This window comes from Phascolarctos cinereus, unplaced genomic scaffold, assembly GCF_003287225.1.
Source record: "Phascolarctos cinereus isolate Bilbo 61053 unplaced genomic scaffold, phaCin_HiC Scaffold_2;HRSCAF=192, whole genome shotgun sequence".
Lineage (NCBI taxonomy): Eukaryota > Metazoa > Chordata > Mammalia > Diprotodontia > Phascolarctidae > Phascolarctos > Phascolarctos cinereus.
Window position 1 is genome coordinate 406,564,432 of NW_027555625.1, and position 27,898 is coordinate 406,592,329.

A 27,898-nucleotide genomic window follows, 5' to 3' on the forward strand; every position below is an offset into this window, starting at 1 on the left:
CTGAACCTCATGACTACCTTCAGTTCTTCTATCCCTCCCTGATCTCCCAGCCTGAAAGTTCTGGCTTCAGTCTTCGCTTTCCAGTCTTGGCCCTAGATGGTAACCAGTTCACCTATATGCACTGTACTGTGCCCTTGAATCTTTTCTCCTTTGTCCTTTTATAGCCACAACCTGCCAGTTATCAGCCCTGGGTTACCATGACCATTTGCTTTCTCTGCTCCTGTTTTTGAGGTGCTGGATGCTACTGAAGTCATGCTATTGTGCTGAGACACTACATATTCCCATTATCTAATCTCAACTGGGCCTTTACCACTGCACAATGATCCTTTTATTCTTCCCTATTTGACTGTCTTATATCCAGCCATGGCTGTTCTAAACCTCCTCCTCATCAGACCCCCAAAGTAATTTTCACTCGATTCTTCTTAACAGATGACCTTGCCTCCTAGTTAGTGAGAAAACTAAGGCTATTTGTTACTAGTTTTCTTATCTCTTCTAACTCCACATCTCAAAACTTCTGTACAAAACGAAAAACAAAAACCTCCTACACATCTTCAGTTCTCTTCTTCTGTGCATCACTCTTTGGGGATGGGGTAGTACTTTTTTAACAAAGTTAATGCCTCTGCTTGAGCCTAGATCACATATATATATAATGTAATAGGCAGAGACTATTTTGGTTTTGTATCCCCAGTGCTTAGCACAGCTCCAGGTGAATAGGAGGATTTCAGTGCTTCTTGACAGATCACCAACTAGATGACAGAACTGGAATTTATCTCATTCTATCACCTTCAATGTCTTCCTGCCTACTGGTTCTTTTCCCAATGTTTACAACCATGTTAGAGTCTTTGTTGTTTTTCAGTCCCACACTTTGCTATGTGTGGACCATAGTGTCCATGGGGTTTTCTTGGCAGAGATACTGGAGTGGTTTGCCATTTCCTTCTCCAGTGGATTAAGGCAAACAGAGATTAACAGAGGACTTGTCCAGGGTCATACAACCAGTAAATGTCTCAGGCCAGATTTTAATTCAGGTCTTCTGACTTCAGGCCTAGTGCCTCATCCAGTCATCTAGCATCAATGTTAGAGTTGGGCATGTCCTTAAAAAGTCTTTACTTGACCCCACCATTCCCTTAAGCTTTCATCTTGAGATATTAAGCGGGTTTGTCCTGAATCCTATAGACCTTCCTTTCATTTAAAAAAAAATCTCAGGGGAACCAGTTTAAGTCAGGCTGTCAATCTGTGGTCCCGCATTCTCACTGCTAAGACCAGTCCCATGCCTTTTTTCATTCACTTGTGGCTTTAATTTCCTCTTCAATGCCACTTCTGGAGTACATGGTTGTTGCTAACTCCGTGCAGCTCGCCTTCACCCACCATTTGGCTTCTCCTTTAGTTATCTGTAATTTTGACTCTTCCATGATGATGGAACCACCAGAATGTTGATGTTGGAGAAATAATGTTCTTCCGATGAAGTGGGACAACTCTGAAGCACTTCCCAATTTCCCAGACATGGTCCTGTCCATTTCCTACTAGTTATTTCTCGGCTTTGTTCATTTGTCTATCCGCCATACCCGTTTACACTGACTCATCCAACACAAGGGACAACTTGCTTTAAGGGCATACAGTTCTTAACATGATAGAATTCAGTGCAATGAATCCTACTTCTCTGCTAACCCAGAGCCCGCTATGGCAAGAGGGGAAGTAGTGTAAGTACAATGAAAAGTATATTGGTTCTGGAATCAGGAGACAAGGGTTCAAATTCTACCTCATGGAATCACAGAACGTGAATTAAGATCCCGGGTCTGCTACGGGTGTGACCGTGGGCAAGTTGCTGCCTTCTTTGGAAACTCTGAAATAAGGAAGTTGGACTAACTGGCCTCCAAGGTGCCTACGGGGCCAACACTGGGCCCGGAGTCAGCAAAACATCCTCCTGAGCTCAAATCTGGCCAGACACTAGCTGTGTGACCCTGGGCAAGTCACTTCCCTTTGTTTGCCTCAGTTTCCCCATCTGTAAAATGAGCCGGAGAAGGAAGTGGCAAACCACCCCAGCATCTCTGCCCAGAAAACCCCACGGGCAGTGCTGGTGTGCCACGGTCCACGAGGTCACAAAGGGCCGGACAAGCCTGAACAACAACAAATGACCCTTTCGGTTCCCTCCCGGCGGACCTGGGACGGGAAAGGGAAACGGGAGGGGTTATCAGGCTAACGCTCATTGCGCAGACGGGGCCTCTAGGCCCAGAGAGGTCAAGCGACGCCCCCGAGGCACACAGGGGACTCCCCGAGGCGGGTCATCCGACTCCAAAGGCCGGGGCCCTGATTTTCCCCGAGGCCTCAGGGGCCGAGGAAGGAGGCCGTGGACAGCTGAAGCTGAAGGCCTTTCTCCAGCAGACCCTGGTCAGTAGGATGAAAGGAGTGGGGCTCTCCTTCTGGCGGAGTTCTTCGGGAAGAAGACTGAAATACTGGGGCCGGGGGCCGGGGGTGCGTTGTGGACTGTGGCGGGGGGGGGGGGGCGCCGCCGCCATTTTGCGCAGGGTCGCCAGCGCTGTTTTCACCGTGCCGGGGGCGCGCCGGGGTCTAGAGCGCCCGCCGGCCGCGTGCCCGTGTGCGCTAGCGTGTGATCGGGGCGAGGACATGGCGGCGCAGAGCTCGTTCCGGCTGACGTCGGGAGCGCGCGGGCGGAGCAGGCAGGCGGCGTCGCGCGCACCAAGTCCATTCTGAGGCTGGCAGACGAGGGCGCGCGGAGAGCGAGACCGGTCGCCCGTGCACGTGCTCACGGTGTCAGATCTCGCGAGATCTGTGAGGGACTATATGTGTGCGCAGGGAGCCCGCGTCCTTTCCTTGGTGTGATTCCGTCCTGAGCGGAGCCCCTCGGGAGCCGGAGCTGTTCTGTCCGTCCGCCTCGCCGCTCTCTTCTCCGCACTGCTCTGCTCTCTTCAGTATCGCTGCTCAAATGGAGGACTCAATGGAAATGGATATGAGCCCCCTCCGGCCCCAGAATTTCCTCTTCGGTAACGGCCGCGTATTTGGAGGCGGCTGCTGGGTTGGGGGCGGGGCGGCCAGCCGCGAGCCTGGGCCTATACGTGTGTGTGTGTGTGGGGGGCGATTGTTGGAGACCGAGCCTGGGCGCTAGATGGGCCTTGAGGGCCGGCAGCCTGCCCCTGAAATGCAGACTGGGCTCATCGGCCAGGGAGCAGCTTGTCTGTAGCGGGCGGGTGTTGGAGAAGGGGGTTTACGCCACGCGTGGGGTGGCTGGTGACGGATGCGGAGGGGGCCGTGGAGGCGAAGGCTGCAGGCCTGGCGACGGTGGGGGAGGGGATGGCGGCCGAGAGGCCCGGATTTGGTTTTCTGTGGAGCGGCGGAGGGTGAGGAGGGGCTTAGGGAGGGGTCGGCGGCAGCCCTGCGTCTGGGTTAGTTCTGCTCGGCCTCCTCCCTCTCTAATAAGGCCACCGGCGGCACCGCGCAGCCGCGTCTCTGCGGGGACCCGCTTGGTCGCCACCGTTGCTGGGCCCGTTCCCGGGGGAGGGGGGGGCACGTGGGCCGAAAACCTAGGTGCTACGGGGCCGCCGGCGGGCTGCACGTGGCGCCCTCGAGGCCTTGGGCTGAGGGCGGAAGGCAGCTCCGGAGCATCCAGGCCGTGGGTGTGCTGAGGAGCTCGCCGCAGGGCCTGAGGGGGGGGAGGGAGCGTAAATGCAAAAATCTCTGGTTATCTGTCCGTGATTCAAATGGCACTTGGAGGCATCCTGCTGTGGTGGTTTAGTTTTAGGGTAGAGTAGAGGTGGATAGTTTACTGTGTGTGTTGTGATTTCATTTGTACGGGAACCCGTTCTCTGGCTGGTATTGCTGAATTTGTGTCATTTTGTACTCAGCTGTATTTCCGTTCTGGGCACTTTTTGTCTCTGCTCTCTCGATAAGACAGCCTTTTTTGGCGGAGGGGTCTTTGTGGCATCCCTCGTACCTTGAAAATGCTTCTTGGTTGGATGAAAGAAGTTGAACAAATTTTTAACGTTGTGATAAAGAGTCGAAAAAATACTGAAGGAGTAGGGATGAAAAGGGTTCAGGTCCCCTTCCGCCCCTCAACCTGTTTGTACGTCAGAATGGATCTCGCTCCCTCTGAAACAAATACCAAATTCCACTTGGGGAAAATTACAAGGACAAATTTGTTCCAGTCCCGCTGTTTAAATTTATGGCTCTGATTTTAATCTTTTTTTTATAGATTTAAAAACATGACGTATTCATTGTGCTTTTTATAAACCAATGTTCCTCGATGCAGCCTTAAGGTGAAGGTAGAGCAAATATTGCAGATGAGAAAACTGAGTCTCAGAATAAGTGATATGATAATGTTCACATTATAAGGGATGAGTCTTTTGCTACTTAAGAGCTAACTGGTTAAAACTATGGCTCTGCTCCTTTTCAGGTTGTGAACTAAAGGCTGACAAAGATTATCATTTTAAGGTAGATAATGATGAAAATGAACACCAGTTGTCGTTGAGGACTGTAAGTAAATTTTCATTGTTTACATTTACCTTTTGCATCCTTTTGTTCTTTAACAGGATGAAAAAATCTAAGTTTCTTAGTGGCCATACTGTTACTTGAGGAATAACTGTCATTCTGTTCATACAGGTCAAGAATAAGCCTATCTAAGTACTCATGACAGTACATGTTGTACATGAGTATTCAGAATGAAAGTAATGGTTCATCTATTTGATTTTGTGATGTGTTCACAGCTTTCCATTTCTTAAGTGCTTATAAGTTAAGAAAAGTGACAGACTTCCACGATGATGCATGTGACAGTGTTTTGGTCCGTCAGTGTTATTTTACCGAGTAACTAGTTGATTTAGGAGCTTTTTAAATTGATTTACTAAAAAGTTGCTTTCCATCTCTCCATTAACAGGTGAGTTTAGGAGCTGGTGCAAAGGACGAATTGCATATTGTTGAAGCAGAGGCGCTGAACTATGAAGGCAATCCAATTAAAGTAACACTGGCATCTTTGAAAATGTCTGTGCAGCCTACAGTAAGATCTTAAAATTTTTTTTTCTCTGATTATTTTGTTAAGTGTTCAAGTGGTAACTCCATTGATTATAATCTTATATAATTCATTCTTTTGCCATCCCATTAAGATTACGGCTTGGTGCCATTTCTTACCACATATCCCCACTAGGGGTTTGTACCAGTATTCTGTGATTTCTGCTTTGATGCTTTTTTTTTTTCAGAGCCAGAATTGATAACTGACATTTGTACAGTGTTTTAAAGTTTTAAGAAACCTTTTACACCCTATGAGGTATGGACTCAGTATAATTATCAGTTTGCTAAAATAGGTCCTCATCTTCCCTTGCAACTCAGTCTTGAGTTTCCTAGAGCCCCCGAGAAGGTCAAGTGACTTCCCCAGGGTTAACACAGCCAGTATATGTCAGAGGTAGAACTTCATCCTAGGTCTTCTGACTGAGACACTATGCTTTTCATGTAGGTACTTCAAAGACTTCTTTATTCACTACGTAATATCTTCCGATTGATATGCTATGTGATTTAGACAATGAATAAATTTTAATTAAATTGCATCTGGAAGGTATTTGTATTACTCAGGTTTCAAGTCCATTACTAGTTGGAAAGGTAGTATATTCCTGGCTCTACTTACTTAGGCTAATTTAATAGTTTTAGTGTATAAACAGTAGAGCCAAGTAATGAATTCTGCTTGCTCAAAATTCAGTATTTCAGATACAGGATTTCATTGTTCTGTAGTAGTTGTTCCTCACACCTTCAGTGTACTTCCTCACCTTGCACTCATAGCATTCTTAGTTTCCTTCAAAGCTCAGGTAAAATAAAATGCCATCTCTTTTTTTCATTCCTAGCTGCTGGTACCTTATTCCAAATTTGATTTCATTTTGTACAGTCAGTAGTGTTAGTCTCTTGGTGAGATATAGAGAAATATAGGGATGGTTTCATCTTTGCCTTTGTAGTCTCAGTGTATGTGTGGCACATAGTACTTAATAAATACTTGATTGTCCTTCATGAATCTTGTGGCATTATAAGCTTCTTAAGTTCATCTGAGCCTACTCCTTGGACGCTTGATCATCAAGCCTGTACCCTGAAGCCTTTTCCAGATTGTACCAGTTGGCACTTTTCCTGGCTGCCACTGAAAATCCAGGGTCAATCATGTAACAAGATGTTGAAGTCGGGGGTGGGGGAGGGGTAGTGTCCTTGTGCACATACATGCTTTGCATATAAATATGATTTCATCAGTTAGTACTATTATCAAAGAGGCCTAGAGAATGAAAATTGACTATGGTCAGTTAGCTCTAGTAACGGTTTAAAAGAAAAGGGTAAATTATGAAAAAATATTGTGTTTTTTTTTATGGCTTTAACTTTTTAAGTGGCTAGATATGGGTTTGACTTCTGTTTGGGAAAATAAACTTATACTTTAAATGTTCACAAGGCCTTGATTCTTCCGTGTTATTTCCCCTTTATAGTGTTTGGTCATAAATTGGCTCTTTTCCCCTCTCAGGTTTCTCTAGGAGGCTTTGAGATTACACCACCAGTAGTTTTGCGGTTGAAATGTGGTTCGGGACCTGTACATGTGAGTGGCCAGCACCTAGTAGGTATGTAGTCTGTCGTGCTCTTTAAAAATTAATTTACTCTTTAGAAGGACTTCTCTAAAATTTGGATGATATTTTTAGCTGTCATATATGTTTAGATATATTTCCTTATGACTGAGATTATGATACATTAGTAAAGATTGCTTATGATTTCTTTCCAGTTAAAAGATTAGCTTCTCAATTTATCAGTTTAACTTAAAGTTTTTTAAATACTGTTTATTTGCACCAGCATGACTAGAGAATTGGGATCTGACTGTGGGTTGTTGTAAGGCATTTATTATTATGATGTGTTCAGTTTTTTTTTTCCTCTCCTGAACTCAAGTTTAAGGCAAGAAAAGTACTTAGAATTTAAATTTAGCCACAACTAACGCAAAATTTTTTCTTAGCACTGGAGGAAGATGCAGAATCAGATGATGAAGAGGAAGATGATATGAAACTCTTAAATATGTCTGGCAAACGATCTGCTCCTGGAGTTGCTAGCAAGGTTCCACAGGTATAAATGCAACTTGATATTTTCTGATGTGTGTAAGCTGTTATTTGCCTGTTAGGATAATTATTTCTATCCCTTATTTCTTTAAAGAAAAAGGTAAAACTGTCTGAAGAAGATGAAGATGATGATGAAGAAGATGATGATGATGAAGAGTAAGTATTTATTTCACGGGGAAGTACTGTTTCTGGGAAACTCAAGTAGAGCTCAGTTCTGGTTTGTCATTCTCATGATGCCAGGGTTAAATACCCTGAATGTTTGTGGAAAGAAATTGTTGAATAAGTTATTAAAGCTTAAAAGTGCACTAAGACTTTTGGGGTACCCTATGTAACAAAGGTTAATATGGATCCTTGGCCTTGTATCGTTTCAGTAGTAATTGCTATTACTTTTTACTTCCTATCTTCTAAGAGTCAAAATTTATATGTATAGTGAAATTTTTTTCTCAAGGAAGTCTCTGCAAAAGATTTGCTTGCAGAGTTTTGTTCATAATTTGTAATGAGGTTAAAGCTTGTAGCAACAAAAGTAATAGTTTTGATGTAGGACACAAATTGGCAGGCTTTTATCATGTTATCTCTTCTAGGTTAAGTAGATATTTTCATGTTACTGTTTTAATATATTTACTCTTTTTTAAAAAAGCCAATTATCCATAAAAACAAGACACTGACTAGGCTACAATTAGAAGCGAGGACATTCAAGAACAAATCTAGAGGGTCAGTGTTAAATACCCTTGTGAGTGAACAGCAGTTATAAATCTGTGACTGTGTATAATGGGTCTATTTCAATAATCAGGTTTTTTTTGTTTGTTTTAAAGGCAGTTAGGGGTAAGTGACTTGCCCCGGGTCACACAACTAGTAAGTGTCGAGTGTTTGGTCTGAGGCCGGATTTGACTCCTGAATTCATGGCCTGTGCTCTATCCACTGCACCACCTAGCTGCCCCCTATTTCGACAATCAGAAAGAATATTACTAGAAAAACAAGGCTGGTAGCAAAAAGTGGTAGAAAAGGGAGTGAGTGGCAGGCAGTGAATTTTTATAAATTGTAAACAAACCTTCAGAACCCTGACAACAGGTAAAAACAACATTTCTATAACTACAGTAGGCCTTTGCTGAAAAGGGGATTCAAAATGATGAGCTTTATGACTCTCAAAACATTTTAGAACAGTGAATTAAAACACTGATTTTGGGTGAGTGCCTCGTTTTTAATGCTGATTTCTTAAGGTAGCAAAAATGGTGGGCTATTTAAGTGCATGTAATTTAATCGATGTAATACACATTCTACATTTGTAGTGATGATGATGATGACTTTGAAGATGAGGAAAGTGAAGAAAAGACTCCTCCAGTGAAGAAAGTAAGTGTTTCTTACCATAGAACCACAGCTATTAACTCTTACCTCTTATAATCCTTAGTAATGAAATTTCTGGTGTTCTTGATACTTGAACATGAAACTAGGCTTTGTGAGAGAAGGCCTTTGCATACTCACATGGAATAAATATAACTAGGGTTGTCCTCCTTGTGACTGTCGGTAAGCACTTGTAAAACACATTGGGTGGGATTAAACGGCCCAGAATTCAATGCACTATATGGGGGTTGGAATATATCATAACATAGATTATGCTTAGGACAGAGGAGCTTATACTAAATGTTTTTTGGTGTGCTTATGAGAAAGTTCTGCAAATAAAATCTTTAGGAGTCTTTATTAAAAAGGATTGAACTTGTATTTGTAGTCTGTTCGTGATACTGCAGCCAAAAATGCACAAAAATCAAACCAGAATGGGAAAGATTCAAAGCCGTCCACGCCAAAATCAAAAGTAAGTAATCAGAAACAACTTAGTAGTACTGTAATAATGTACCAACTTCACAGCCAATATAGAACTAATCTAATCCAACAAATGTCTAGACGGCACTTGTGATTTCATTGATAGGAGGAATACCCTTTCCCAACATCAGTCTTTTTGCAATACACAGTTTCCAAAAGCACTGAAAGTTTAGGTGACTTGTCCACAGAGCCCACATGGGTCAAAGACCAGACCTGAAATCTCACGTCTTCCTCACTAAGGGCCATCCTCAGTCCTGTCTGCTTTACTAAGCCATTCTGCTTTGATCACAAAGGTGGATAGTGGGGTTGTGGTATGAGTGAGTTATAGAATGAAAAGCATTGAATTTTAAATTCAGGAGAGAGCTTGTTTTGAATACCAGCTGTGCATGCCACTTCTTGTGGCTCACCTAAAATACTAGGAAATTACGCTGTTATCTCCCAGGTCTCAGTCCAGCTCTATAAGCTCTATAATCCTCTTGTACAAAAGCATACTGTGTTATCAGTTTATCTTGTTTTTGAGGCTGTACTCTTATAAGCAGTTTTATAGATTTAGTCTGGGAAAAACGTTAGTGCCTTGTTTCCTATCCTGTAGATCTACTTGATTAGCAGGTTCTATTGTTTAAAGTGCTTTAAAGCTGGAGAAAGGACTTTTATTCATTTTCAGTGTTTTTGATAGTTTACAGGATGACCTTTAGACTGTAATGTATTTTAAAACATCATCGAATATCAACTAAACTGGAATCTCTCCAAAAACATTTAGGGTCAAGAATCCTTCAAAAAGCAGGACAAGACTCCCAAGACTCCCAAAGGACCCACTTCTCTAGAGGATATTAAAGCAAAAATGCAGGCAAGCATTGAAAAGGTAAGTGCATATGGATTGTTTTCATTTAAGGGGGAACTAGGGATACCTTTAGGGGTTCCCCCCTGGAGTTCATCCTAGTTCTTAAGGGAAAAAAAAAAACCAGTGGATCTCGTGCCTTTTCCATTTGTATTTGAAAGGCATGCAGAAAAGCCAGCAGAGGGCGTTGAAGTTTTAGAAGATACTAAAGACTTGAACTTGGTTTTTTTTTCCCCCTACTAGATGAGTGCCTTTTTTTTATTCTTGAGTAACAATCTTGACTAAAGAATGAGACTTGAATATTATATTGTGATTTGCATAGATTTGCAGTTAGTTCTATAGATGAATTTAAAAAAAATTTTCAATCCATGTAGTTATTTGAAAATAAATTGGGATTTAGAGAAGTTTTCACTTTGGAATTCACATTTAACCTTTATACTTTATAGCCTATTGCAGGTATTTGATGATGCAGGATCAAATACTTTTCAGTTTCTACAACAAAGGCAGAGTTTAGTAAGCACTTGGACATTATCTCAGTTGAAAGATACATTAGGTTATAAATAAATAAATAAATATAAATATACTGAACAGAAAACCTTTTACGCAATACGATTCTGATGCTTAGGATATTTATGGCCAATGGTAAATTAAACAGTGCTCATTCCAACTTTTTCACCTTTGTTGCCCCCTATTGTTCTTGGATGAATTAGCATGTCTTCTTCAAATTTAACCATTCACAAGAACAGGGTAGGACAGCATCTTACAAGAACTCGAAAACAAAGGTTAATGAGAATTAGCACTATTCGAAGTTTTCCCTCTATTGCAAAATGATTATTCTTGCCAGATAAAATAAAAAATTTTGGTATAGTGACAATAATAGGAATAAAAAGACCTTGGGGTTCTTATGGCAGCATTGCCACTTGGGCAAATTATTTAACCTGAGGTTGTTTCTTGATCTTGGGTATTGTGAGACTCACAGTGGAAGTTCATTTTCTTTAAAAACCTTGAGGGGTTCCCTGGTTTTTTTTCCATTAACAAGCATTTCGTTTTTTCTTTTCAGTATCCCTAACTCTCCTTTAAAGAAGGAAACAATACGTGCCCCCCCCCAACCCATGTAAATGTGCATAATTAAGCATAGCATTCACTGGGGCCACATCCAGAGTGTATGTATGTAAGTGTAGGCAGTTCATTACTCTTTCAGGAGGTGGATCTTCAGTACTGGTTGGTCATTCACTTTGTTTGAATTGATAACAAGTTTGTCTTTATAATGTTCCATCAATTATTCTCAGTTCATACAGGTTGTTCCAAGTTTCTCTGAAACGGTCCCTTTCATCTTTAAGGCACTGTGCTCTATTACATTCACTCCATAATTTGTTCAGTCATTCCCTAGTTTGCTGTTCTTCAAAGTATATTCTCAATTTCTGCCTGATGGAAATTTCATTTTGTCCTTCAAGGATCCGCTCTTTTCCTTCCCTGAGCATCCCAACTACAACCAGTCTTTATAACTGCTTCATTGCACTCAGTACTTTTTAGCTATTTAGAATTCTGCCTTGTAGTTAACTTTAAATATAATTTTGTCTCAGATTCCTCCAACTAGTAAATATGTCTTGACCTTTGTATCTTAAATGGTACCTTTCATATAGAGATAGGGACTGGGTCTATGATCCAGGGAACACCTTCCCGGTGAGGAAACACACTGCAGGTTAGCACTTTTCTCTGCAACTTTATGGTCTTGGAAAGTTGCATGGAGCACTTAAATTGTGACTTGGGGGTCATATGACCATTATGTCTCAGGTGAGATTTGAATCGAGGTTTTTTCCTGTTTTGGAGATTAGCTCCATACAAAAGTAGTGACATGAGATTTTAATTGAGGCCACAGTGTTGTGTATTGGCTAAAAAGCGCCAGACTTGGAGATAGGAAGGTCTAAGTTCAGACTCTGCCATCACACTTTTTACTGCCGTGTGTAACAGTCAAATGGGGATAACAGTAGCACTTTACTCTTTGATTTCTTGTGAGGATCAAATGAGAACAAAGCAATCCTGACCATCAGGCATAAATTGTAATACCAGGGGTTTAGATCTAATTCATATTGGGAGCAGTTGACATAAACTCCCAGGGTTTGATTTTGTTCAGTATGTAGGGTAGTGTATTGGCTTAGCTTTCTAATTTTCACATTGATAGAATTGCTCAACTTGGACAATACTCTTGAAGTAAATGTGGCACTTTTTTGTAAGGTACATATAAACCTCTGAAGTAATTACAGCTTCCATGGATAGTGCCTCAAAAAGACATTTTCTAGTTAATGGATACCTTAGTAACAAAGAAGAAGTTACTTTTGATTAATAGCCTGGCTCTTTATCTTGGAGGCTTCTACTTAATAGCATCTTGGTATAAACTATTAGAGGTATATTTTTGTGTTTAACCTTTCATGGTTTTGTCTCTATAGGGTGGTTCCCTCCCAAAAGTGGAAGGCAAATTCATCAACTATGTAAAGAATTGCTTCCGGATGTCTGATCAGGAGGTAACTGAATTTTCTGGGAACTTGACAAAATCCAAATAAGTTTTTCATCATGATTTATTGTGATTCTCCTTTTACACTTTTCATCTCCATGTTTTGGCTTATTTAAAAAGGTTCCTAACCACAGACAATACTTCAGATTAAATAAATGGAAGTTGTTTTAGGGATTTAGTTGGCAGAGATATAGAAGTTAATATTTTAGTACATTTTTTCCAGCTTTTGTATGGCTGGTAAATTATCTCTTGGTTACTAAACCCACAGAACTTTACTTTTGGCACCATATTGGTTGAGGAAATGAGCTGTGGTTTTCCTTGCTGCTGAATTTGGCCACTTGGGCCAGTCTGGTCTTAGCTTTTTTTTGGGGGGGGGTAGGGGTGTGGGGGAGACTTTTCTCTGTTAGACCTTATGGGAACTAGATTACCTTCTTCCCAAAGTCAGCTAACCTAAGTGTTTAAGCCAGAAGGTGGAATCGGGAAGCAAGTTGCTGAATTAGTTATTACTCAACTTGCATTAGGTTAAAACTGTGTTAAATTTCTCTTAATTCCTGTAACTGAAATAATTTTGTCACTGGAAGAAAATTTTATGTTTTCCTGACTCTGCACTGTTTTAGAGTTTACTTGTTCCAAGTATCTGATCAACAATCACAAATTTGTGAGAGAAAATGTTGTGAAGGCAGTTAGCCTTCACTACTGAAGTTGATCTGACATAAGTCAGGGGCATGTGAAGTTCAGCCAGTTTTTGCCAAACTGGTCCCCACCCTTCCTCTTGCTTTCCTTTGCTGAAAATCCTTTTATAGATGAGATTTTTAAAGCTTGATGTATGTAAGGTAACAAACAGACTTTTCAAAAAACCCTTTGAAGTGCTTTGTTAGTCGCTTTTTAGAAGTCTTGGTTGAGGGGTGTTTTTTGTGAACCAATTACAAGTCTTTTTAAAGTTTTTAATCATAATATTTGGTCTTCATTATCTTTTGCAGTTGTAAACCTTAACAGAGAAGGGAAAAAGATATTAAGAATTGTGCAAAGAAGTTTAATTTATTAATGCCTATGTGGTGTTGAGTTCTTTGACCACATTTCTTTTCATTTTCAGGCTATTCAAGATCTCTGGCTGTGGAGGAAATCTCTTTAAGAAAATAAGTTTGAACAGTTTGTTAAAATTTTCCGTCTTATTTCTGTAACAGTTGATATCTGGCTGTCCTTTTTATAATGCAGAGTGAGAACTTTCCCTACCGTGTCTGATAAATGTCGTCCAGATTACTTTGCCAAGAATGTGTTGTCCAAAATGCCTGTTTAGTTTTCAAAGATGGAACTCCACCCTTTGCTTCATTTAAGTATGTATGGAATGTTATGATAGGGCATAGTAGTAGTGGTGGTCAGACAAATGGAAATGGTGGGGAGACAAAGTATACATGTGAAATAAATTCAGTATTTTAATAAAGTAATATTGTTTCTTTATTTTGTGGATGGGAAGGAATATCTCCATTTTGATTTGGGATTATGCAAGGGCACTTACAAAATGTAATGCTTCAGATTTGTATTCATTTGTTTTTTATGGGACGTGTGATTTGCATTGGTATAGGGAGCTCCTGGTGAGGAACTTCCTCTAACAATGTAGTTCTGCACCTTCTCTAATTTATTATTTGCCTGGAGGCACTGAGAGAGGTTAAGTGACTTCCAAAAAGTCACTAAGCAAATGAGAGGCAGGACTTGAACCCAGGGCTTCCTGACTCCAAGGCCAGCTCTCTATTCACTGTTCCATGCTGCCTCTCTCAAATTTAATTAGCTAAAGTTAAGCTTTAGGTGGAACAGTTTAAAGGTCAGTGGAAAAGTGGCTTGAGGAGTGCAAACCTTGATTAAGATTTTATTGTTTATTTGGAACTTATCTTTTCAATTAACTTTCACATTTCACTAGTTTAGATGAGATTGCCAATTCTCTGTTCTAAAGCAGTCTAACCAGTCTTCTTTCCTCCCTTACCCAGATACTTGTGATGCATGTCATACAGAACTGGCTTATGTAGGAGTGTAGTAGCAAATGTTTTCTTACTGTTTCCTGGGATCTTTGGTATGGTTTCTCTTAGAAATGGAACTGTATCTGAATATTATACTTGAATGCCTGAAATATAAAGTTGCAATTGACTATTGAGTTCCTTGTTGTGTCTCCCTGCAGTCACCCTCGCTTTGGTTTAGCTGAAGGGCATTTTGTGGCAGAAAACTTGGAAGAAGCCTTGCCAGTTTGTCTGGGGGAGGGAGTTTGGCTCACTGTTCCCCTCAAAAAAAAAACCTGAAATTGAATTCCTTTTAAAATTCCAAGGATACATCCACCCTGAGGTTGGGACAAATTCAACCCATTCTCAAGCTCTCTCTACCTCTTAACAGCACACATGATGATGATGATGATGATGATCCTTAAGCAAGAGTATAGAGTAAAATCCTTACAAAAGTTCACTATTTTACAATGGGGAAAAGCTTCTTTCTGATCTCTTTAGAAAGATTTCCAGGGTGAGGTTTTTCTGGTTTAGTTGGGAAAGGGTAATAATCAGAACAGTTATATCAGGCGCTGCTGAACAGAAATTTGCTGAGCCCAGTAAGCTTGTGAAGGCTTGTTGTTTTCTCTATCAGATAAAAAGTGTTGAGTGGCTGTATAGGTCTTCCCTAGCAGGCTAATTAGCCTATAACAAGTCATTTATTGGTGAAGCAAATAATCAAAGTTTCTGGTTTGGAAATAATTCTAATATTTCCAAAGGTCTTTGGTGGTTGAAACATTACGGGGAGAAATGGAGACGTGTGTGATAGAATACACATGTCCTCTGCCTGCCAATTATTATCTATTTGACCATAGGCAGTAAATTAGCAGTTTTTAAAAGGGCCAAAGAAACATAAAAGCTGTGTGTAGATGTGAACCAGCAGTTCAGGTACAGAGCACTAGATGAAGATGGGAGTATACTGTGACCCAAATGGCAGTGGAGTGATAAATATAAATAGGGTGTAGCGTGTTACCTACCAACAATGGTTTGGAGTGCTGCTTTACCATTTAGAAAAAAAAGTTGAGGTGGTTGGTACTGAGAACTGATAGCTATCTAGACAGCCCAAATTCTGCTATATTCCCCAGGCAGTTGGCTTCCAGGACATTGTTTGGGTCCTTTTGGCAGTAGTGCCAAACAAATAGGGGTTGAGAACAGCAAAAGGTAGTTTCGTATTTGTTAGATATTTCCCCATTACATTTTGATCTGGCTCTGGTGGGTGGAAGTATTATGATTGCTGGGGCATTTTGGCATATTAGCTTTGGAGGATATATGTAGACAGGTGTGAATGGATTCCTTCCTTTAGAAGGAATACCCAAAATACCAGGAATCCATGGAAAGGTGTTTTTCTGCCTGTATTGCAGCCTTGAGGATTGATTGAGCTATGAAGTAACTTACCCTAGTATTTCCCTTTTAAATAGTGGAATTTAATTTTGACTGCTATTTTCAGTTTTCCTAAAATATAAAATAAGAAACACTGAAAGAATTTTATCTAGTAGTAGGCAGTGATGCTGTTCGCATCTTTTATCAAGCACTCTTCTAGGAGGAAGGGGGTGTTCTCCCTGGCGTTCTGTAAACTTTTATGTACTCCTTAATATCAGAGGAGAAAAATTCCAGAGTTTAGTACATAAAAATAACATTTGGTAGTCCCAAAACTAAAGATTTGTCACACCAGGTTTGAACCTTGATTTTGTTAATTGTCAACATGGTTTTTGAAAGATGTGCGTATTCACTTTTTACGGTTTCTCAGTCTGGATTTGACTGAACAGAACTGAATTCTGATTTCACAAAGAAATGCTTCAAAGATAGGACAAACATTTTGTAACTTCATTGACTGGAAATCAGTTGGGTGATTTTAGATCAATTAGGTCATCTTACATGGGGATGTTTTCTAGTTCAATGAAAAGGATTTCATATCCAAAACAGATTCATTGGGCTTTGGTCAGAAATTGTCCCTGCAGTTGTCTTTGTGTTACAGATGCACAGTAGTATTGTCCCTTTTCCACCTTCACTGCCAACTCATTTTCTCATCAGTCCTTCATAATAGAATCTGTATAGTGCCTTAAAGTTTGCTAGGCACTCAACATTGTATCCTCAACCCTGTGAGGTAGCTGCCCCAACACCATTTTATAGAGCGGAGTCTTTGGTGTACTAGTTAAGTGACTGGCCCAGGGGATCTCACAGCTAGTGTCTGAGGGTCTTCTTGACTTAAGGTCGAAAACTCAAATCTGTTGCACCAGAAGTCCTTTAAACTGGCCCACAGTGGTCGTGGATGGTTGGAGGTGATTTGGGGCCAGCAGTGCTGGAGGTATTGATTGTGTTGTTGATAATGCTGTTTTGAAAGCCGGGCAACTACTTCCTAAATCTTCTAAGTTTCTTTAACTGGTACAAATATCCTAAGAATTAGTAGTTTTTTCTGCTTTAGGGAAGAAGACTTGGTAATAGAAGAGGTATTAGTAATGTTATGAATTAGGTGAATTTGAGAGAAACTTCACTTTATAAGACCTTGACTGTTGGAGTACACAAGCTGTGTGGAGGTAGGAATATTGTGACTTAGGGTAGCATAGATCTGACCCTATCCTGTGAAGGGTAGCATAGTATAATGGATAGAGGCTGGTTTTGGGGAGAGAAAGCTGCTTTGAAGATGAGTTCTGATAGGTGTAATTTGTGTGACCATGATCAAGTCGCTTAACCTCAGTTTTGCACATTGGGAATTATACACCAATGAAATCACAAGTGGCATTGGGACAATATCATTGGGAAAATGCATTCGTAGCAGGGGCTGACTTTAGGATATCTTAGGGTAACAAATGACACTTTTCCATAAAAGGTAAGTTTTATCAAGTTGAACAGTGCAATTTTGAGGCCTAAGGTCCATACCTAGCCAAACTTGTTAGCTACTGGTTTTGAAAGGTAAGACCCTGCCAGGTGCCCAGAGGTGGTGCTAGTGGTCCCTTCCAGTAGGATATATCTGCCATTTGTAGGTCAGACCTCGTCACCAGTTACTGCATTTTAATGTGTGGACTTACGGGTGCCTCATAAGTTTAGCTACCACAAGAGTTTTTCCTCCTTTTGCATTGTCACTTGTTAATCTGGGAGTTGAGATGTTACTTTAGCTGTGGTAAAATTATTTTAGATCCAATCAGCTTGACACCTGACCTAGTGTGATTGTATGGTGGCAGGCCCGGCTTGGGTGCATTGTTTTCTGTTCCGGGTAAAGCACCACCCCACCCCTCCTGAATCGGGCAGTTTCTACCATATTTAACTATGCTTCAGAATGCAAACCTTAATTTTTCTTTCTTACCCAAAAGAATAGATTTCAAAGCCCCCAGATATCTGCTTTCTCCTGTTTTTCTAGTGACCATAAGCTCTAGACCAGTCTGAAAAGGGGAGAGGGTAAGGCAACTGTGGGAACTTGCACATGTGGAGGGAAGGCTTCGCTTTGTAAAGAGCAACCATCAGTTTGAAAATCTACACAGTGAAATAAAAGGTCTAGGGCCCCAACTGTTTGTGAATGACGAGGGTGAGGATGGCGTGGGGGTGGGGGTGGAAAGGGATTAAAGGATTGAGGGAAGTTGAGCCCCTGACCAGAGTTGATTGGGGTCAGGCTTGTTAGGGTGATAGGCTACGATGGCGCGTAGGCACTTCGGGAGCACTAGGTGGCAGCCGTGCGTTTCCAGAGCCGTTTGGACTTAAGAAAGCAATGGCCAGAGGCTTGAGAGACCCCGGAGGGGGCGTCCCGGGGGCCCCCCAAAAAGGAGAATGGCGGGAGGTGGAATTGCCTCAGTCCCGTAAGCAGGCAGAACGAGCCGGTCGGGGTTCGGGGAGTTGCTAGGAGTTAGGAGGCGAAGCAGAGTGCAAATGCTTTATGCCGAGACTTTGTGGACCGTGGAGCATCCGCGCTAAGGCTTCACGCTTCGGGCAGCTCGGAGTGGGACGACCGTCGGGGAGCTGCGGGGAGGAGGTGGCGCGATCTCGCGTGGGCCCGCGGGGTGCGTTGCCGCCTCTCCCTCTCCCCTCCTCCCCGGAGCCGCCCCGGGGGCTGGGCCTGTCCCGCCCCCTCGCCCCGCCGCTCCCCCTCCCCGCCTGAGCGCCAGTCAGTGTGCGAGTGCGAGGACGCTCAGTGCCTGACGGGCTGGAAATGAGCTCTGGAGTTTGGCCGCGGCCGGCAGGGGCGCGGAGCGGGCAGTCAGTCCGCGGCGTAGCTGCGCCCGCGAGTTCCGACGGCTCCGCGGCTCCGCAGACCCGGCTCAGCGGACCGAGACTGACTTCTGTTGAATAAGCTGCGGCGCCTCCTCGCCCTGCCCCTCGGAGAAGCCGGTACCGTCGCCGAGCGCCCCCCTCCCCCACCCCACCCCCTTTTTTCAGCCAGGAGCCGGGCGGAGGAGGAGGAGGAGGAGGAGGAGGAGGAGGAGGAGAAGGAGAAGGAGAAGGAGGAGGCGGCGGCTGCGCCGCCGGTGCCGCTCCAGAGCCGCCTTTGATGTGGGCGCGGTGCACACCGCTGAGCTGAGCTCCCGTCCGGCCGCGCCCCGAGGGGGGAGCCCCCAGCCCCGCATCCTCATTGTGCCGGCTTCGCTCCGGCCCCGGCCCTCCCTCCCCCACGCCCCCCCCCGGCCCCCCTCCCTCGCCGCCCGCGTTGAAAACGCCCCGGCCGCCGCCTGTGGTGGGAGGTGGTGATGCGGACGGACGGAGACGGGCCGAGGAGGAAACATGAGCCGGCGGGAGCCCAGACGGAGCGGCCTTAACGCCTCCCCGAAGCGGTGCGCCCCGGCCCCCGCGCCCTGACCCCCCATCCCCGCGCCACCCCCCTAAGAGCCAGCCCCGCCCGACCTTTCCGCCCGGCCGGCCATGCTGTCCCCGGAATAACCTGCTTGCGCCGCAGACGAGACTAGGCTTCCAGCGGCAGCGGGTCAGAGCCCCAAGCCCCGGCGCCCGGGAGCCGAGCGCGAAGCGTCCCCGGGAGGCTAGCCGCGGGCGGGCACCCCCTCCCCGGGCCTCGGAAGTTCCCGGTCCACTGAAGTGCCAGCTCCTCCGACCCCCCGAGGGCGCAGGGCCCCGGCAGAGGAGGCGGCAGGAGCGGGGGCGCTGATGCCGCAGGGAGCGGCCGGCAGGGCAGCGGAGCAGCAGCAGCAGCAGCGGCGGCGTTGGCGGCGGCGCCCGCTCCCGTCCTCGTCCTCCCCGGCCCCCGGCCCGGCCCCGCGGAGCGGAGCCGCTGGAGCCCCCCCAGAGCCGCGCGGCGCCGCCCGCTGTAGCTCGCCGCCTCTCATGTCCAGGCTGGGACCCGGGCCCCGGCGCAGTGACGTGACCTCGGGCTAGAAGCCGCCGCCTTCCTCCCTTCTCAGCGATGTATTCAGTGTTCTCCGCCTGCACTTGCCTGTAAGCGCCGCGCCTCCCGGGCTGGGTCCTCGGGTGCCCCTTTAGCCTTTCCCCCGCCCTTCCCCCCTTTCGCCCCCAGCGTCTGTCCGGTCCCCCGATGTCTGTCCACTCTCCGTCCCCGCTCACCACTCCCACCCCGTGGCGGCTGCCCTCCGCGGCCGTCCCGGGTATCCAGCTCCCCGTCTGACCGGCTCTCACTCTCTCTCCTCCCTGCAGATGTTTACACTTCCTGCTGCTGTGCTTACAGGTACAGGTACGTGACATTTCTGGGCTCTCCCCACGGGCGGGCACCGGGGGACGCGGACCCACCCTCCCCGGCGGCAGGTGCCAGGGCTCAGGCCGCTTTGGTTCTCCCCGTCCGGGTGGCTTGTCCTGTCCCTAGCCCTAGTGGTCTCCCGGGTGGAGGGTGCGCTCAGGCTGCTCCGGGTTTTCCAGTCTCTGCCGCTTGCCGGAGTCCTTCTCCAGCAACCTGCCCCCCCCCCCCCCGGCTTCCAGCCCGATGCCTCTCTTCCCCCAGCCTCTTGATTCCTTTTTTTTTTTTTGCTGGTGGCCCTGGGCAGCGGGGGTTGGAACGGCCCGGGAGGGAGGCGCAATTGGCAGTGCACCTGTTCTTGGGATGCTGGAGGGGTGGAAAGCACGTAGGTGCTCTGGAGTGAAAGTGTGTCAGTGGGGGACACAGCCCGCCCCCAGGTTCTCCGTTGTGTATCTCAACCTGATGTGTGTGTGTGTGTGTGTGTGTGTGTGTGTGTGTGGTGTGTGTGTGTTTTCTCCTTGACTGTTTGATGTGGGGAGATGCTGATCAGCTGCAGAAATAGGACCAGATCCAAGACCCATGCGAGGAGTCTGACATATTTTCCCTGAAAATTGCTGCTAGATTGTAAAAACAAAAAGACTCCTTATTTCAGCAGAGCTGATTTCTAGTCCAGAGAGAAACCTTCAGCTGTAAATTACTCTGTGGTTTCAAAGGCGTTTGCTGCATTTCGAGAGAGGGAAAGAGAAAGGAGAAGGAAGAAGGGGGGGAAGGGGGTGGTGAGGAGGAAGAAAGAGACAAAAAGGGAGAAAGACCTTGATTGTGTGAGGGCTAGCCGGGCTAGGTGGACAGCACCCATCGGGGGCAGCGGGATGAACTGCGAGTCCTCACTCATTCGCTGAAGGTTGCTCAGACCTCGGCTTGTTCCCCTTCGTAGTTCTCAGTGAATCAAGAGAGGGGCTGGCGCCCCGCCTGGAAAGCACTTGCTAAAATCTGATCTCTTACTTCAGCAGCCTTCAGACTTGGGGAAGTTATTGGCATGCAGACAGTTGGAACGCGCCGGCTTCCAAAACCATGAAATAATGAAAAGAAGGAAAAAAAGGAGAGAGAGAGCCGCCTCAGCTACGATTAGAACCAGACCAGGGGCGGCCTCTCCACTTGGGGGGGGGTAGAGGGAGGGAGGAAGCCTGAAGCCCCAGCTGCTGGGGCCCCCACCCACCTGGGGCAGGGAGGGAGGAGACCAGTGAGAGGAGCTGGACTCTAGCCAAGGGGATTATGCACCTCCCCCATTCCCCCTGACTTGACTGAGGGCAGGTGTGGGAATATGTCCAGGGGAGGCTAGCCCTTTGTACTGGACCCTTACAATGCCAGGTAACCGGGATGATAAGAGAGCTGGGGGAAAATCTGTAGTTTCCCAGATTTTTTAGTGGGAATGCCAGGAGTTGTGTGCTGGATAATTGTCCAATTTAACAGGGGAACCCATAACATCCTAGAGATAGTAGAAGTGTCAAAGAACTACTGTAGGGCTTTTTAGGGTCTCTGGGATATATGTGTAGGGGGACTTCAGCCACCTCTTCTCCCTGCCCTGTCCCCTCCCCTTCTAATCATTTTTCTTTGCCCCAGGGAAGACCTGTTCTTCAGGTCCTGGGGACAGATGCCTTGGCTGCTTGCTGCCACCCCCACCCCTTTGGGGAGTCGTTAGCAACAATTCTGGAAGTTAAGCACACTGGGCAGTTAGGGTCAGCTTGCCAGATGATTGGGTTTCGGGGCCGGGGTTGGACAGACTGTCCTTTACTCCTGCATGGCTGCCTAGGGTCAGTGGCTAGCGTCCCGGGTGGCTCCGTGGATCGATAAGGCAGGAGCCAGTAACTTAAGACCAGCCCGTTTGCAAGAGCAGATGTGACCCTGTGTTAGTCCCAGGGAGTAGTGTGGGGGTTGTAAGGAGGGAGGTGAGACTCTTGGTCACAGATGGAGGTCAGGGCCTGAAGTGCCAGGACTGTATTCAGTACTGTGTTTCCTAGCTGGGCTAGTCCTTAGATATGAGATGAAGGGGCTGGACTTAGAGATCCTCTGAGATCCTTTCCAGCTCTAATAGTCTATGATTCATTTTGAGTGGTGCCAACACATTGAGTCTTTATTAAGTAAGTGGGCCCTCTGAATGGTAGGGAGGAGAGGAGGGCTTGGTAAAGGAGGAGGAGGAGGCATGTAATAGTGCCACCATTAGCTTTTTGATGTGGATACCTGCCTGGGGCCACTGCCCAAGCTTCCTGAAGTAGGGCCTGAAGAAGGTTTTGTGTGTGGTCTTTGTTTTTGTGTCTTTGTGTTTGTAAGAAGCTGAGCCTCTTTCCTCCTCCCCTGACCTCCACCTCCCGCCCCCCACTAGAATAAGAGCTAGTGCTTCTGGAGAGCTGTTGGGTGGTCTGTCTGAGTGAGGCAACCTTAGACATAGAACCTCATATTCCAGTAGCCTCCCAAACCCTTTCTATTGAGGACATTGACCTCCATACTCTCGCCCTACCCCCAGCATCCCAGGGTGAAGGGGCATAGCTTCTCTCTCTCCCTTCTCAGAGCAGTCTTGGGTTCACAACCATGCCTGAAGGGGTTATGGGCTATTATGCTAGAATCCCCCTCCCCTGAAAGAAGTACTTTGAGGTCCTAATCCCCAGCTGATGTGTATAGCTATCTCTCCTCTATCACACAGTGACTTTGTGGGAAAAATTAGAAAGATGAAGGTGAAGGATGCTGGGCACTTTCAGACACCAGGGTGTCGAGGAGAAGTGCATTAGCTGGAGAGCAATAGAGGTAGTTTTAGGAGAAGAAAAGACAAAGATGTTTTGTTGGCTTTATTTAAATTTTTGAATAGCCTCATGTCAGTAATTGAGAAAAATTCAAGGCAGGTGGAATGATGCTAGTGAGGCATTGCTGTTTGGCAGACAGCCTTAGCCTCAGCAGGAAGATGGAGCTGTGGTCTTAGCTCCTTCCCTGCCTTTATGGCCTAGCAAGTCCCATGGCTCTGGGCTTCATGTTATTTATCTGTAAAATGAAGGGAATTGGACTAAGCTATCTTTAGGCCCCTTCCAGCTCAAACAGTCTATGTTCTAAAGTTCCCTCTAGCACAAAATTCTCATTCCTTCCATCTCTGTTTCTCATCTCTAATCCATGCAGTGAGTAATGCAGTTTTGCTGCAAAATAGAAAAAAAAACCCCACATCTTCCCTGTTTGCCTTTTTTTTTTTTTTAAAGTTGTCTTCAAATCTAAAAATGTGATTTCTGGGGTTTTCCACTGTGCTCCTATAGGGGCCACAAGGCCCAGGCCAGCCAGTTGTGTTTCAGTGTCTTCCTGTCACCAGGAGACACAGACCTATGCAAGCTCCAGGGTGACCCGGCAGGGACCCCCGCCTGTCACCCTGAAATCAAAGCTATATTTCTGGGAGCACAGCCAGAGGAGGACACTGTCCTGCCCTGTTAGCTGGGAGTTTCAGTTCTGCCCTTTCTCTCTCCCTCCCCTGGCCAGGACCCCACTGAATGAAAGCCTGGAATTTAATAAGACCCCTTATCCAAGTAACTCAGGACACCTCGGATGGTTAAAATTGGAAGAATTTTAAAAATTTAAGCAAAGAGCAGAAACCGTGACAAGTAAATTGCTTTTTTGCACTTGGCTGAACGTTGACAATGACACCGGCCTGGGTCTTTCACTCCCTGCTTCTCCGGCACCTGCCTGATATTGTTCCCTGTCCGGTTCCAGCAATGGGGGCTTAGCCAGAGACAGAGAGAGGCTGGAAAATGCGGAAAGCAAAGTGGGAGGGAGGCTGCAGTTCTCGAAGCTGGGGGGGGAGGCGGGGTTGCAGAGAGGGGGTGCTGCTATGTAGGGAGCTGCTTCTCTGTCTAGATTTGATGATTTGTTTCCACCTCTCCTGTGTGCTCTCTCTTCTCCCTGGCTCATTTCCTCCCTCACCACATGGTACTTGGAAGGTTAGAATGTTCCCTGAATCCCTCATCTCCCTCACCCCCCACCACTCCTTTTCTGACCTGCTTCCTCATTGAGGCCCAGGACCCTCCTCCTTAAGCAGGGCCAGGATATGGGGGCCAGTCAGGAGACAATACCCTCCTGGTTGATGATAGGAAACCAGGGCTCACTGGGTGGCCAAAGGGTGAAGATTTCTCAGGGTGTCCCTGTGATTTCTCTCCACACCTTCCCCCACGAGCAGCTTATTATATTTGTGCAATGCTTTTAACTTTCCAGAGTGTGTTCACACATCTCTAATCTCACTTTATCTTCACAACAACCTGCTGAGGGAACTAGGGCATGTATAATTGCCTTCATTTTACAGAAGAGGAAATGGAATCACAGAGAGAAGTTCAATGACTTGCCTAAGATTACACAGAGCTGTGTCCAAGAAGCAGCTTGATTTTCTGACTCCAGTCTAGCACTCTCTGTGAGCGATTGAAACAGAGCCTCTCTAGGTGGGGGTATCCCGGTAAGAATGAGGCACAGATAGACATGCTTTTGGTCCTGGAGTGAAAGATCCTGCGGAGATCTTCTTAGGTAGGGAAGTAGGTAAGAAACTAAGATTCTGACCTGCCTCTTAGAACCCATGGAAACTTCTTTGTAGTGATGGTGTGGAATGTGTTTGGCTCCTGTGTCCTCCAGCTTCCAGATCTGGTCTGAGTTTCTGATCTATTAGATTTGATCGATTTAGACCCATTAGACTTTATAGATCCAAATCGATCTATATCGACCCATTAGATTTTATAGATCTAAATAGATCTGTACTTTTGATCGATTTAGATCTGTTAGACTTCTCCACCTATAATCTTCCTTTTTGTGTCTGCTTCTCCGAGCAAGGTTGATGCTTCCAGCTAGTCCAGCCTTCCTCATTTTATACAAGAGGAAATTGAAGCTGAGAGAGAGGTTAAGTGCTTTGTCCAAGGTCACCCAGATCTATGGTAAGTGACAGAGCCAAGATTTGAACGTAGATCCTCTGATATCAAGTCTAGGACTCTTTTCACTGTTCTGCGGGGGCTCCTGTGTAATAAAGCTGGAGTGTACCATTGCAAGAAGTTGAACCCACAGACTCAAAGTGTGGTAAGTGGAATGAACACAGGAGAGACTCAGGTTCAAATTCTGTTTTTTGCCACTTTGGGCAAATCCTAACCTTAGAGAATAGAGTCTTGGTTTCTTCATTTGTAAAATTAAGGGGTTGAATTAGAGCAGTGGTGTCAAACTCCAATGTCTGTTGACTCAGTAAACCACAAATTAACATTATCCATGGTGTATTTAAACATTTTCCAGTTACATTTTAGTCTGGTTCTGGCAGCACAGAGGGGAGGGAGGAAGGGGAACGGTGAATTTGATACCTCTTGATATAAGAATCAGAGATTCTTGGAATTGGCCACGCAGCACATCTCTCACCTGAACAGTTGTCCCTTCTATAATATTCCTCGTGCTGGTACCCCAGAGAGAGGGATAGAGGTGGATTCCGGACATTCTTAGAATCGGAATCATAGATGGTGAGACAAGAAAGCAGACTTTTAAAATTTTCTTGGGTCTGGCACAGTCAATGTCAGTCTGATACTACCTCAGGAATTGTCTGCAAGAGCCGTCTTCACGAACCAGGTGGCTGTTCAGTAGGAACCTGGGTCTCCTACCTAGGTTTGATGGGAGGAGCCATGAGTCTATATTTTTTTCTTTACAGTGTGATTTTTTGATTCAGATATGGGATAAACACTAATGTACAGGTCTGAAGTATATGAGACATAAGGTGATGGGAGAGTGTCAAGATGCTTTTTTTTTAAAAAAAAAAAAAGGAGAATCAGTTTCTTTTGCCCTGGCTCCACCCAAAATTTCTGCCCTTCTTCTCCGGGTTATGATAGATATGCAGCAGTGCTCCCAGATGTCTCAAGAAATGATTGGCGAGAATGGACTTCCCCCAAAGCATAATGGGGGTGATCTGTCCTGTTGGCCTTTTTTGGACAGAGCTCTTAGATAGCAGTAGCTATGTTAGCCTCTCATGTTAGGAGTGAAACAAGGTATTTGGATTACTGTTAATAAGTATTTAACACTAGAAAGACCAGGCATGTCAATTACATCAACTTTCAACATAGGAATTGTAAAAATGATTTTGAATATTTTTACTATAATTTATCTTATCTGTGCAAATGTACTTTAAGTACTAATAATTACTAGCAGATGACATAATTTTACTTTAAAATTTACTTACTGTTTCTATTTTCTTTGCCTTATGGATTTAAAAAAAATCCTCTGCTTTGATCCTTTCAGGTAGTCTTAAATTCTGGTCCTTTTAGTACACGAGTCCCCACTCTATGCCTAGCACTGTACCATGCGATGGTGGGGAATACAAACCTGCGACTTAGTCTCTGCATCCAAAGCATGACCGAAACTCAGGATTACTGAGTGGCGAGGAGGCTCAGATATCATCCATCCATTCTAGCTCCTCTTTGACCCGGGACTTCCTCTGCAGCATCAGTACAAGTGGTCATCCAGCCTTTGTTTAACAAAGTCGTCTATGGAAGGGAAACTCATACCTGGCAGAGGCTACCCCATTCCCCCTTAGGATAGATCTACTAGCTCTTCAAGTCAAGTTTGTTTTTTCCTCTTTGCATTGCCCTCTGTTGCTTCCTTCTGGGATGAAACAGACCAAATTTTAGTTCCTCTCCCCCCTCATCTACTTGGATCATATTTAGATGAGTAGAGAAGAGTATTATTATTGCTTGAAATGCCTTCTGACCGCTCCCTTCATACGTGATGTTCATGTCCTTTCTCTTCCTCTTCCTCCCCCTCTCCCCTCCAGTCCCCACACCCCTGCTGTGTCTATCTGTCTGTCTGTCTCTCCTTTTTCTCCCTCCCATCTTTGAACCTGCCAAGCTGAGCAACTTTCTCTTGGGTTGACTAAAGGAACCAGGGCCCACAGCTTGGTGATGTTCTGTACCTCAAAGACTAATGTGCAGGATGTGAGAGGGTGACCCAATGATTTCGAACTTACTCTGATTGGCAAGACTTCCTGCCAGCTGAGATCAGATTAGTAAACAGCTCCTCTGTTGGTCATAGGACCTTTTGTCAATCAATATATCAATATTACTGTAATAGCATTTGGGGTATTGGTGGGGGGATCTGGCAAGGGAGACTAGATGATAGAAAAGAGGGAAAACAAGTGATATTAGAGAGTTTGGGGGTGAGGGGAAAGGGACAGTATGGAAAGTGAGAGGAGAAACTCTGAGCCTAAGATTTATCTCAGGGTAGCAGCAAAGACTGGTGAGTGACATAGTAGCTGGGGACTCATTTCAATTCAAGAAACACTTAGGTTTCTTCCATGTGCATGGCCCTGTACGAAATAATATACAGATGAGACAAAATAACATGCAAATGATGCAAAAAATAAAGAGTGAGATATATATATATATATATATATATATATATATATAATATATATATATATATATATAGTATCTGCCTTCCAGCAGTTCCGTAATCTCTGAGTTACTCTTGTTCTTTCTTTTAGTATTGGGGTTGGGACAGTTCACAAGTGTGCTTCAAGGTGGGTAGTGGTAAGGAACAAATAAACAAGAGCTCCAGTATGTTCTAGTCTACTTTGAAGAGGCAGAATCCATATTCATTTGGGAAGGGAAAGGAAGATCTCAGATCTCTTCAAGGAGTAGGTGGCCCCTGACTTCAGTCAAAGATGAGGAGAGAATGTGACCCAGGCAGAGGGGGCAGCCTGGGGGAGAGATTGTGTGTGGCTGTAGGAATAGAGGCTTACCTGAACCCTGTTCTCAATCCGTTCTGTAGCTCTCCAAGTAATGTTATTCAGTTTAATTCAACAAGCCTTAATCAAATACCTATTTTGTGCAAGGCTCTATTTTTGTCCATTAAGATGGAAGGACACTGCATAGGGTATTTCTTTCTTAGCGTGGGCCTTATGTCAGCAAAATGGGTATTAGGGTAGGGGGTAGAGGGAGAGGAGGAGGGAATAAATATTTGTGTGGAGCCTAGTATGTG

General features: G+C 45.1%; 2 protein-coding genes across 2 annotated transcripts in view; both read left to right on the forward strand.

The window, feature by feature from the left end:
- The first annotated feature begins 2,807 nt into the window (after nucleotides 1-2,807).
- NPM1 (nucleophosmin 1) lies at nucleotides 2,808-14,378 on the forward strand. The gene is made up of 11 exons (XM_020992314.2): nucleotides 2,808-2,999; nucleotides 4,406-4,485; nucleotides 4,883-5,002; nucleotides 6,491-6,584; nucleotides 6,968-7,074; nucleotides 7,162-7,223; nucleotides 8,354-8,414; nucleotides 8,791-8,874; nucleotides 9,643-9,744; nucleotides 12,168-12,242; nucleotides 13,326-14,378. The coding sequence occupies exons 1-11, from the start codon at nucleotides 2,942-2,944 to the stop codon at nucleotides 13,362-13,364; spliced, it is 882 nt and encodes a 293-aa protein (XP_020847973.1). The 5' UTR covers nucleotides 2,808-2,941; the 3' UTR covers nucleotides 13,365-14,378.
- Nucleotides 14,379-18,875: 4,497 nt separating this feature from the next.
- The window catches only part of FGF18 (fibroblast growth factor 18), a 48,455-nt gene continuing 39,432 nt past the window's right edge, over nucleotides 18,876-27,898 (forward strand). The window contains exons 1-2 of the mRNA XM_020992414.2: nucleotides 18,876-19,632; nucleotides 19,849-19,885. Coding sequence (XP_020848073.1) covers nucleotides 19,601-19,632; nucleotides 19,849-19,885 — 69 coding nt within the window. The 5' untranslated portion in view covers nucleotides 18,876-19,600. The remainder of the gene's footprint in view (nucleotides 19,633-19,848; nucleotides 19,886-27,898) is intronic.